At 40.9% G+C, this 12,793-nt stretch overlaps 1 protein-coding gene across 1 annotated transcript in view; it reads right to left on the minus strand.

Annotated features, from left to right (window-relative positions):
• Positions 1–1,416: 1,416 nt before the first annotated feature.
• Positions 1,417–12,793, minus strand: part of cdh22 (cadherin 22) — a gene marked incomplete at both ends in the record, with an annotated part of 75,321 nt that continues 63,944 nt past the window's right edge. The window contains 4 exons of the mRNA XM_079186458.1: positions 1,417–1,958; positions 6,977–7,078; positions 7,411–7,560; positions 12,053–12,170. Coding sequence (XP_079042584.1) covers positions 1,417–1,958; positions 6,977–7,078; positions 7,411–7,560; positions 12,053–12,170 — 912 coding nt within the window. The remainder of the gene's footprint in view (positions 1,959–6,976; positions 7,079–7,410; positions 7,561–12,052; positions 12,171–12,793) is intronic.

The following is a 12,793-nucleotide window of genomic DNA, read 5'->3' on the forward strand; positions in this document are numbered from 1 at the left end:
TGGATTTACTTCATCACTGATCTCATTTGCTGAGTAATTCACTCAGTAATTCAAGTTTATTGCACACAGTGAGATGTAGGTTTTTACCAAAAAAATTAAATATTTATTTCTTTTCTTTTTCTTTTTTTTCAATACATTTGCAAGTTAAGGTCAACATTGAACAGCTTGTGGATATCAGGTGGATGTGACCAGTCCATTCATCATGTGTTACCCTTAAACCTCTCCCTCTTTAATTAGGCACCACCATCCTGTTGTCACTAGTTCTCCACCTCCCTCCACTTAAAGAAATAAATTGTCAAAAAGAAAATCAAATCTCTCAGGATATAAAATGAATTGAACATATTGTACACACACTCACACAAAATCTGGAATGAAAATTGGCTCCCCATGGGTCAACACTGGCAACCAGCCAATTCCATTAAACAGTAATTTTGTTAAGTGTTAAATCATTGTTGCGGTTTGTGCCTTATTGCCTTACAATTGGCTGGGGAGAGAATAAGAAAAGAAACTGTTTACACACAATTGTCCTCAGTTTGTAACCTTCAAGAAACCCTTCATAAATCACTAAAATACAGCACAAGTAAGTCAGTCTCAACTGTTCAGGATTAACTGGCAGCTTTTTTCTTCAGCAGTTCTTTCACTCCATCTATTCACTCTTTTTTTACTTGCCTCTGCTTTTCATCAATGTCTGAAGTTGGTTATTTTACAAAAGTGGTCATAGAAAATAAATACAAATATTTCCAGAATGTAGTTTTTGTTTGACCCAGATGTCTGTTTTCTGTAGTCATCTGTCACTGCAGTCTGTTGTTCTTTTGTCCGTGTTGTCTCTCATTCTTTTCATAATGTCCTCCTCTCACTTTTTCTTTAGCACTTCAGCAAAGTTCACTGTTGCAGTTACCATAGTGATCATGGCGTAGATACATAAATAAATAAATACATAAAAAAACAAATAAATACATAAATATTTCCTCCTCAAATAAATACATGTTTGTCAGACAGTTTGCCTTGGCATAGTTTGACCCTACCTACATAATGGTGTTACTCTGAAAACAGTCTCACAGCTGAAAATAAAGGTTGTAATATGTGATTTGGGGAAAGAGAGAGAATCATCCCTTCAGATTAAATGGCAATTTTGGTGACTTGATATCTTTTTCTTTACTCTTTCGTCATATCAGCTAGAGCTTTCATGCTGAAGTCTGAAAACTGTGTAAAAAAAAGAAAAAAAAGAAGAAGAAGAAAAAAAAAGTAATTCTTGAGTTCAAAGTTTGACATTATAATTTTTCTTTGAAGAAGATAAAGAGGTGGTGCTCGGTCTTTCAGGAGTACACAGTGCTGGCTCTGAGTGCCAGAGGGTGAGCGTTGGAGGCAGAGAAGGACGAAGTAGTTCAAACGTCTCTCTCCAGAGGAGAAGCTGTGCTAGGACCCTTCCTCCTCAGGGTTTCCTGGAGCGTAGTAGCCCGCCAGTTGCCTGAAACGTGGTCCCCAGTCGCTGAGGTAGGAGAAATCCTGCTCGGAGGTGGTGGACAGCGTGTGGATGGAGCTGAGTGAAAGCGCTGGTGAACTGGTGCCCTCAAAGGCGTACGTCTGGAAGGAGTCATAAGGCGGCACCGACAGGTCAGCGTCGGCCTGCTCCACCTTCTTTCGGATGTAGCCTTTGAATAGGGAGAAGTCTGCCGCTGCCGCTGCTGCTGCTGCAGCACCCTCTGCACCACCACCACCCACCCGGTTTGACTGTATCCACTGCGGCAGTGAGCGGATGTCCGGGCCAGAGTCACAGCTCTTTGCCTCTGGGAAATCATAGAGGTTCCTCAGGGCACTCATGTCGTACGCCTGAGTGTCCTGCTCCCCTCCGCCCTCGTCGTTGTACTTGATGACGTTATCCCTCATGTCCTCCTCATCCTCCGTCATCCTCTGGCCCTTCCTGTGGCGTTTCAGGGTCAGGATCAGCAAGACGAGGACTGATGGAGGAGACATAACAAGACAGAGACGGGGAGAGAGAGAGAGAGAGAGAGAGAGAGAGAGAGAGAGAGAGAGAGAGAGAGTAATTACACACAACTTGTCAAATATGTACAGGTTAACTGAACATTTTTACAAAAAAGACGTTGGTATTCTTAAGTGTTGGCACACGTTGCACCCTCACGTTTTTGCACAATATTAAGGTAAATATGAATTAGTCTGATTAATCTGAATAGTAGGATGAGATGACTGTCATTACAGCAAGTGTTTAGAAGTATGTGGCTTTCACTCTCTTACTGCACTGTGGCCATGGATTAGAGTGGTCAGACTGACTTTAGAAAGCTTGCATTCTTGCTCAGAATAATGGCATACCAAACCCATATTCAGAACATTCAGTACACAACTGTGAGAAAATAGATGTGCGAAAGGTGTTCTTGGTTTATGTTGTTGGCTTCACATCAAACATGCACTGTGTCTGATGGATCTACAAGTACTTTTTATGGGAAAGTTTCTGACTACGCCCATTGCAATTTTGATTTCACCTCTCGGGGCAAAGGCAGAGCAGGGGAAGATAATATATGATCAAGTTTTACATTTCAAATGCATGAGCATTGATTTTTCATGATCCTGATTGGCTTGCCCAGAAATATGATTCAAAAGGCCTAATGGAGACCAATCTGTATATCAATACTCATCCAAATCGAGTGAAACTAAGACCTTGTGGTTCAATCACTACTTAAAAGCAGAGAAAACCGCCTACAAAGAGAAAGAAATGCCTCGAAAAATTAAGTCTGAATTAAAGAAGGGAAAGCAACTGAGATGGATCACGTTATAGACTAATGAGACTAGAGGAAAACAAAGGCTGTATGCAGAGATAAATCAATGAGGCTTTAATTTCAGCTTAGTTATTTTAATTACTGCCTACATTTGTGATTAGACAAGTCTCACTTAGCTCAGACACCCACCCCCTGACTCCATCAGCCCTCCTCGGGGCTGCACCCTTCCTTATGAAACCTCCAGCAGATTTGTCCCAGGCTTGTAGCAACTTCAAATTTTCAGTGATGATAACAATCATATTACAGGCAGTTATGAATGAATTATGCACACTAGGGGAGTATGAGAAATACAATTAACAACTATTTACAATAGTGTTATGGACAAACTGTAATCTAGCCTCTTTTTGATCAACTAATTAGTAAGAAAAGAAGGATTGATATACAGTACATGGTAAATACTCCATGACACAAAATCTAAAAAATAAGATTGACATCATCATAATATTTGTGTCGCTAAAATTATGCAACAAATATTATAAAAATAAATTAAATTAAATTAAATTAAAAACCTATATACTAGAATGCATGAATTTACAGTAGCTGGTAGTTAGATCAGTTGATTTATTCTCTTCTCTATGATGGATTCAGAATGTGTGTGTGTCCCCCCCCCCTGCTCTTCCACTTCGCAAAATCAACTGAATTATTAAGTGAGCTATGAGTGGCCTTTTAGAAAATGTCATACATGCTGAGAAAAAACTATTGGGGATAAAACTCACTATTAATAATGAATTCCTGTGACAAAAAAGTAGAAAATAATCAGATGAAGGGATAAAAATGTCCTAATTACTGAGCTTTGATTAGCAGCAGGATGTGTTTCCTGTGGCCAGTGGACGGTGTGCTACTGTGTAACAGTTGAACGAATCCTTTTTCTTCCCTTTTAGCAGGGACAATGAGCAACTACTCTAAAGGGATGCCAGTGAAGGGACATTTAGATGGATCATTAACCAGTGGGCACCATGCATCTTCTAGAACAGATAGCCTGTTGCCTAAACAAATGCCTACAAGCCCACAGAGATAAAAAGACGATCAATTATAACGGAACCTGTGCTGTCTGGGACAGCACAGATTGTTTGATGCTCTGAACCCACCAGAACACCCATCCATACATTGTGAAAATGAGATGTGCCCACATCGTTTCCCAGCCTAACTAGATCAATGTCATGACTTTATGTGCTGTGTACAGGATATTCACACATGTGAAAGCACATTAGTATTGCTTTCAACGCCTTCCACTTCTCTTTTTTTGCAAACAACTCATCAGTTTCAAACATATAATGACTTGTGGCTGCTCCTGGTAATGGTCTTCATTTAGCTTAAATGGCCTGAAAAATAACTCGCGGAGTGAAAACGCCCTGTGTATTCCTTGCCTAAAAAGCTGTGCCAGCCTAAAGAGCCTTGTTGATCTTGAATGTGGAATTAATGCAGTATCTCTGACTGATAATGTACACTCGTTCTCCTCGCACATTGTTTGCTGGGCTCCACTGGGAGTGCGGTGTCTGTAACCATTGTGTTTATTCTTCTCCTCCATGAATAGGGTGAATTAATTGCCACTGGGTTGAGGAAACAGTCATGGTTTGTGGTAAATTGTGGCGCACACTGCCATGCATACTAATCAAGCCGTAAGACAATTACCCTAAATTCAGACTAATGAGGAGAGTAATAGCAAGTAGAAAACTTGATGTTACGAACTCCCTCATATGTGCAGATCAGCTGCTTTATTCAGTAAATAGTATTGAAGGAGTGACAGTAGGTGGCAGTTCAGTCTGAATCAGATAACCTCACTTCTGAAAAAGCCTTCAGTGTCTGTGAGTGTCACTGCCTATTAGGTCCACAGATGCTTACACTGCAAGCTATTGGAACCCTATTTATTCTATTGGAGGTTAGCATGCCTCAGGCAATGTTAATACAACACCATGTTCAGAGTTTAGTAGGAAGCATATGTACCTGTGTATCGCTGCCTCCTATACATACAAAGCTTGTCCCCATGTGTACAGATGTTGCAATAAGCGTTCCTGACAAGACGGTTAATATACCCTTGGGCTGCGCTGGTTGCCCCCACCCAGGAGTTCATCCCAAGCAGATGGGAGGTAATTGGAATGGATGCATGCAGATGCTGCGACGCAGTGGAATGGATTCATCACATCAGGCCTATAAATGAACTGATGGAGGGACTGTTTGTTTGTAAGGTAATTAGGCAGAAATTTGTTTTCATTTTTCTCATCATCCAAAAATTGATGTAATAGAGGCGGTCCAGCCTCTGGAGAGATGGAGTGCAGGCTGCCTGGCTGGTTAGGTAGATGCTGTGTGTGTCTGTGTGTGTGTTTAGGTGTGTGTGTGTGTGTGTGTTTGTGTGTGAGAGAGAGAGAGAGAAAAGCCAAGGAGCACACAGTAATGGCACGTTGAGAGAACGGATTGCTTGGCTGTTTGTAGGTGAGGAGTGATTTGTCCAAGAGAGTGGCTGTGTGCTTACCATGCACGATCAGATACACACTGGTTGTGTGTGTGTGTGTGTGTGTGTGGAACAGGAAAGTGTTGGGAAATGTGCATTCGATAAAATTGCTGCCACATGCCTCAGTCCCGTCTGTTATTCACACCATATGATAGTTGTGAAAACACTGCTCATACCCCTGATACCAGAACCCGCAGCCCTGAGATTGCACTGCCCCCCTGGTGACTGGCGGAAGCCGGGCACTCCGACTTTGCCTGTCCTTTAGTGCTTTGATGAGGCCTGTTCAGTCCACTTTCTACCTACCAGTCACTCAAAGTGGCATGCACTGATTAGAGTCACTGACACTATTGGAAATCAACGTTGCAATAAGAGTCAAAATGGCACAAATCATGAAATATTACCCAAAGAGTTGACTCACCACAGCATGTTACTCTGCAAAATGGTTTCGTCCGAATCACCAAGGCCGCAATGAAAATAAATCTTTGCACCTGGTAACTCTATTCTCCTTCACAGTGTCTACTTTCCACAGGTTTTAAGACCAGGTAATTGTTTTCAAACAGCAGCCTTTGAGGGGATATCCATCTATCCCGGAACACCAAAACCACAATACACTGCAAACACAGGTTTTTTATAGCCAGCAAAGGTTGCCTTAGATTTGTACATAACATTTTTGTTGAGGCTTTTAAAACCACGATGAATAAATGATGCTCTGCTTTTGAAGTTCACTCCAGAAGATGGTTTGGTTAATGTAGACAGAGCTTTAACAACTCTCATTAGGAAAGCTCTTAAAAGAAATAGATAGCAATGTAAGTCACAGTTAAAGCGGCCGGGTGTCGCATCATTCATCATTCACTGCCTGCACAATGTAAAATGGGTATAGGCGCGAGCGGGGGAAACAAAGCACCGTGACAGCGCTGTCGTTTCTTTCTGTCACCGAGGAGTGGGATGCTGAGACATGCAGAGGGGGGAGAACTCAAAGCTAACTCATAAAATTTTCAGATATGACAATACTAAACCTCTTCGGGCTCTGAGAGGGTTAGCTTGAGCATGCATGTGTATGTTGGCGTGTGTGTACGTGTCTGTGTATAAAAATCAGAGAATGTCTGGAAAGACTCGTCTATTTAAAGCCTGCTCTTCCAGAGCTACACAAGTAGCTGAGGCAGCTCTTTTGTCTGTTTGCTCTCTCTAACCTAACCCCCCCCTCCACTTCACTTCCATTCATTCTGTCTCCTTCTGTGTTCCGAGGATCGAAGTGCCTTGATATCATTCATAAACCCATTCATAAAAAGCATCGTCTGTCCTCCTGCTTAAACAAAAGCTTTCTCCTCAGAAAGGCACCAACAAAAATGTCCAACAGGAAAGGTGCTCATGAAAGGCAAATGAAAAATGTATCTTGTTTTTTGTCATTCAACTTCGGTTATTTCTGCCACTGCATGTGTGTGCAATTTCAGTCGTGAAATATAGATAACTTGGAAAGAGTTCAATCCATTTAAAGACACATGCTTGGTTGCAAGATTTTATGAGCAGCAAACACCAGGTGCAGCCCTCAGTCGTGCCTTTTTACTGGACATAATGCTTGGTGTGGTCCTGCAGGAGCAGTTGAACTTAGCAATGACCACGAAAAAGCAATACTAATGAACTACCTTGTCATCCATCATACACCAATACATTAATCTCCTCATTCATCAATCAATACATACAGTACATACATACATAAGTACATCCATCTGCTTACCTATGAGGATGAGCATGCAGACCAGTAGTGCTATGAGCGCCCCTGGGCTGAGAGCGGCACTCATTACATAGGCTGTGGCATTGCAGGACTGGATGGCTCCCTCTGTGTTGCAAAAGAAAAAAAAAAGGATTTACTATACAGATTCAAAACTAGTTATGAGTCACGTCAGTGGATAATGATTAAGCACTGTTTTTATCAAGAGAAAAACATTTTAATATTATATTCCACCCCTCTAAAATCCCTGTTGAGGGCCATTTGTCTGCAGATTTGTGCCCTTGTGTGTTTATTGTTCTCCTCAAATATTAGCTGATAAGAACTGTTTGCTAACCAAAACAATGGCATGTAAATGACCTTTTTAGCACTGCTGCTGATGATCATGGAGGTGACATTGATGATGACGTTAATAATGGTGCAGCTCCTTCAGTAGATCTCACCTGTGTCGCAGCCACAGACATGAATGGTCAGGGTGCCTGTGGAGCTGAGGGAGGGAGGCCCGCTGTCAACCACCAGGATAGGCAGGAAGTACACGTTCTGCTCATGGCGGTTAAAGCCTGACCGCTGGGTCCGGATGCCAGCTGTGTTGTCTGGGCGGGTGGTGTGAGTTTGTCGGAGGGTGGGGGTCAGAGAGACAAGGTAAAGCAGAGGAGAACACATGAGCGACTTAAGAACGAAACCTGTTTGTCTGCTCACTGATGTCTGTTTTTTACCAGACTGTGGTGGAATCGATGAAACTCCATCCAGTGAGTGCTTTTATTTTTTTCTTCTACTAAACTCTGAACTGTTGGAAGTAACAAAGGTGGGGTTGTTGATCATGCAGACTCCTTTGACATTACTAAAATGTCAGGACAAATCATTGTTGACAATGTAATATGTTTTTTCATTTGATTCAAGAATAACAATGAAAGACAGAAAAGTACCATCCTTGTTATAGTCTGAAGAAATCATTTGCTTTAATGTATAGTTCAAGGACTCCGGTATTTATCATGTGTCTTTTTTCTTTTTTTTTTCTTCAAACAAAAACAGGAGAGAAAATGAGCGAGAGAGAGCCACTGTTTGAAATTAAACTTCACCGGTGTGTGTGTGTGTGTATATATGAGCCCTCTCCCAGAGACATAGACAAATGTAACAAAGAATACAGGAGGCTTTGACAAATAGAGTCAGAGAAGCTTTGTGAGCAGACTTGCGGATACCAAGCAATCCATCTCCCAGAGCATATATCACCGTTATCCATGTCGCCCTAGAGCTCCTCTGGCACATGTAGAACAATCTTCATATTACTGTTTATGTGCGGGAACGTTACGCCCCTGAGTTTGTCCTTTTGACTTTTACACAGCATTGTCCTCCACGGCTGTCTGCTATAGAAAAAGATTCTCTCCAAAACATACAGTATGAATACTTATAGACTGAGACGTCTTCTGTTGTTCTGAATCAAAACGAACAACAACAATCCCACGTCCACCATCATCTGAAAGTAGTTTATAAAGAGGTGAACTGACCAACCGACTGATACTGACATCTCTAGAGCCACACCCCTTGCATGATGAACTACTTGGTTATAGTTTGGTAAAGATCATGGTCATAGTTAAGAGAAAGCGATGTTGACTGCTGGAAGGAATCTGAATGCAAACAGAAGTCTCATGGCCACCAGTCAGCAATGGTCATTTATAGCATTTGAGCCAGAAATCTTTTTCTTTTTTTCCTTTTGTGGACAATCTTAAACCTGAATTTAAACCCCTGCCACAATATGTAAAAAAGTTTCTTTATATTTTGTACTCAGTTAAAGGCATAAAGTCACAGAAAACAAATGCAGCGACACAAAATAAAATGAGTGAAGAGCAACGTGAAGACTTGTACAGTGTAGCATTACTTTAACGTTGTGTGTCTGTTCTACTGAAAAGTAGGACTCCTCTTGGATGTTGTATTATATTAGCGTTGCTTTAAAAAATGTGTCCCACAGTAGCACATGTGCAAAAAGGTTTTTGAAATGTTGTCACTGACTGACAAACCCCTACAAAAATAAAATAAGGAATAAAAAAACATTCACATGTGCTTTGAATACAAGTAAAGGTAATCAACTAAAAAGTGAATTTCTTTTTTTCTTGCAGCTTCACATCCTATGAGATTTCTTTTTAATTAAAACCTCTTAAAAACAAACCTATTTTTTAGGCCCCTGCTCAAAAATTGCATACCCATACTAAAAAGAGTATATCTCTGCAACCACAAGGTCTATTTGAATAATTGGTGTGTTGTAATAAAGGGAACACTTGTGAGATTTGTTCAGATGTGTAAATATCAGTATATATGTTACTTGTTAAGCGTAAATGAAGATGGCACACAGCACAAATTGTACAAAGTTTCAGGTTCACCTAATAAAAAAGCACTTTCAGGATTATTATTTCTTTGTAATAATGCAGCTGCAGGTTTAAACATCTCCCAAATCATAGCATATTGTGTGAACAGTCTCTCTGCAAAGTTTGACTTTGATAAAGTGAAGCAGAACCAAATTAGAGAGGTTTTAGTAGAGAGAATTCAGGCGAGGTCTCCAAAATGGTCATTTTGGCACAATGTGTGCCATTTCAATTTTCTCATGTACCAAACTATATATTTAACTTGTATATCACTAATGTGTTCAATGCATCCAAATACAGTAGTTTGGCTTTGTTTTGAAGGCCAGAATCCTCTCTGCACCCTCTGTCTCTCCATACTGGAGTTTTTTTCGATTTCAGACCCTCCCCCAATACACAGGGCTGTATCTGAGCCACCCATTGGTAGATTTCAGTGATTCACACCTCTCATCGACATGTCAGAGCCTAGATAATTGAGCTATACCCACGTGGAAAAGATTGACAGCACTGTTAGCCAGTCAGAATCAACAAGGCGCCGTCTAACGTGAAGCGTAAAATCCGATACGCTAAAAGTTAAATCCTTACCCCTGGTTTGAACGGCCCCCCGAAGGTTTCGGAATGATTTGAGTGAGACACAGGATATACCGGAAACATACACCAGTGTGAATCCGCCGGGACAAATGTTTTTCTTCGTGAAAAATGCAAAGGTAAGGAGCATTTTGCTGATCATAAAGCGATAATGTGATTTATGCTGTTGGTGTTCTTTGGCTCATATCTCGCTGATGCTTCGTTGTAGCTGGATTTGTTTGATATGTGCGGAATCTGTGGACTGTCTGCTTTCTTCTTGAGGTAATGTGTGCGTATTGCATAAAATACCACAGCGATAGAGCCAGAAATGTGGCGAGTGGGTTGCCTAGGTGACGCTATATGGATTTTGATATTTGGTCATTCTTTTAGTTTATTTTTTAGTTGTGTTTGGAGCATGTAAACATGTCTTGTAGCCCAGGTTCTGCTGTTTAATATGAGTTGCAATATGTGCATCATTATATTCGTTCGTAAGTATATGCTAAGCTTTCTCCACAGCCCCCGAAAACGGGGGCGCTCGGTCTCAAGAGCATGATATGGGACATTTGCCAGGTTACATGAAGGCAGCCTGTCGTGCAACCGCAAAGTTTATTTGGTAAAGATGAGGTTTTGCTCTACACACTGCTTCAACCTTTAGCAATATGGGAGGGGGGGGGAGTCCTTTCATCACTTTGTGTCAAAACTTGGAGACAGAACGCAATGTGAGGCCATGATGGGGAAAAGAAAAAGTGACAGATTGAAAGTGACAGGTTGACAAATGTGTCAATGAAAAGAGACACCATCGTGAAAAAAGAGGGGTGGGAGGATCAGAAGGCTATGCAGGGTTTTGTTTGTCTTCCTCCAAAATATATACAGTCTACTGTAGTGTTTGTGTGTCTGTATTTATGTCTGTATTTGTATGTTGGTAAATGAGGTGAATAGTGACATTTTTATATCTAAGCATGAATATACACTGTTTATTAATCATTCTCCCTTATCATACATACACACAACCAGAGGTTGTCGAAAAGAAAAGCAGATCCTGATGGTCTGCATGATGTGTTAGTGTGTGTGCGTGTGCGTGTGTGGATTTGTGTGTAGGAGAGAACGAAAAAGCCAGAGGGACACTATTGTCATGTTTCTCCCGGTCTATGCATATGTGTGTACAGTATGTGTGTGTACTTTACACAAGTCCTGTGTTATGTGTATATCCATTCACACACATGTAACGGGGCTGCAGCCGGCCTCGCTGCCTTCATGCGGTGACATTTCCCTTGCTAGGGCTGCTCCCCTGACATTTTCCTGGTGTCAGATCAATCTTGATTTAACCAGATGTCACATTCAGTTAGGTACACATCTCTAAACGAGGGATCTGCAAGCGCGTTCGCAAAAAGACAGACAAGCATGAAAAAAAACGAATCTTCCTGACAAAGCAAAGTCATCAATGGGGAGCACGGTGATTTTAATGTTTCCTTGCATTGTGCAGATACAGCATGTGTATGTTTTTACAAAATGCAATTTACATGATGACGCTGAGAAAATTATGTTTGCTGTTGAAATTCTATTCAATATAAAACGCTATAACTGTAAAAAGAAACAAAAAAACTGTCAGACATACAATGGCGTGTAATACTTTCTAATGGAACTGGTAGGAGGACAGGAACATGTATTCAAAAAATAAATTGCAGAAAAAAAAAACCATTGTCCATGTACTTTTAAAAGCCCCCAGTGATTTGTCAACATCCACAGTGTTCTCTATGAATTGTCTTTTGTTCGAAAACATCAACCATCTGGCCCCTGAATTAGGTAACTACGACATTGTGAAAATACTCACCAATAATTCTTAGTTTTCAGAGCTGCGGTATATTAAACTAACTCAATATTGCCTTACGGTCTACATTTGCAGAATGCCCTCAAGCATTTCACCAAACTCACATTGTCAATCACTCAGGAAAAGAGTGAAGTGATCTGAAACTCATCTGTATGAGCTTCATCACAATTTTTCAGTCAAGCATAATGTTGCTGCACCTGTGCATGTTTAAAATGCAAACAAACCCACTCACAAAAAATATTGCAACTTACGGACTCTGCTTAGTACCATTGTAACTTAAAAATCAAATAATGCTACTTTACCAATAGCCCCTAAACAAGACCGTTGCCCTCTCACCTTTGACATCCCAGAGGGTGAAGTGTCGATTGCTGGAGGCTTCAGGGGCCAAGGTGAAGTAGAAGCGATGACCAGTTTGTGGCTCGTCTCTATCCACCACACTGATGGTGTGAATTAGCTAAGAAAAGAGAAGCAACCGATGCAGAGAAGGAAAAAAGGACAAGAACAAAAAAGAAACAGGGTTAGATTTTCTGCTCACATCCACTCAATGGGAACAAGAAAAAATAAATATGAAAAACACTTTACACTTTACATTTCAAATGCCTATTTCATAAGGGAGGGAGTGAGATGGAGCGAGGGTACTTGGATGCAACAGACTGAGAAGAATTCCTGTCAAAATGCAGTTCAAAGGAGCCATAGTCACAAAGAGATACAAAAAAAATCTGTCTTCAGAAAGTTGACACAGCAACATATAAAAAATGCTAAACTATCATAAAAAGCCTTGCTAAAGAGCTTTTTTTCTGAATAGAAAAGGACTACCATATTCTGTGAGGCTGCCTTATTTGCTCCAAGAGTAAAGTATAAATGCTAATGTGCAGAGGAACAGAAAGACAGACACAGAGGCTCAGTGAGAGTGTAGTCCTTCTATCTGATGTTACAAAATAATGGTGATCTACATTCAAAGATAAAACTCAACTGTGATCCAATTTTGAGAACTCTGTGTGAACACAATAAGGTGAGATATGATTCACTGTGAGCTGAACAGACATCAAACAGCCCCCGGAGATCCTTTCACCCTAA

The sequence above is a fragment of the Pholis gunnellus genome, assembly GCF_910591455.1.
Source record: "Pholis gunnellus genome assembly, chromosome: 3".
Lineage (NCBI taxonomy): Eukaryota > Metazoa > Chordata > Actinopteri > Perciformes > Pholidae > Pholis > Pholis gunnellus.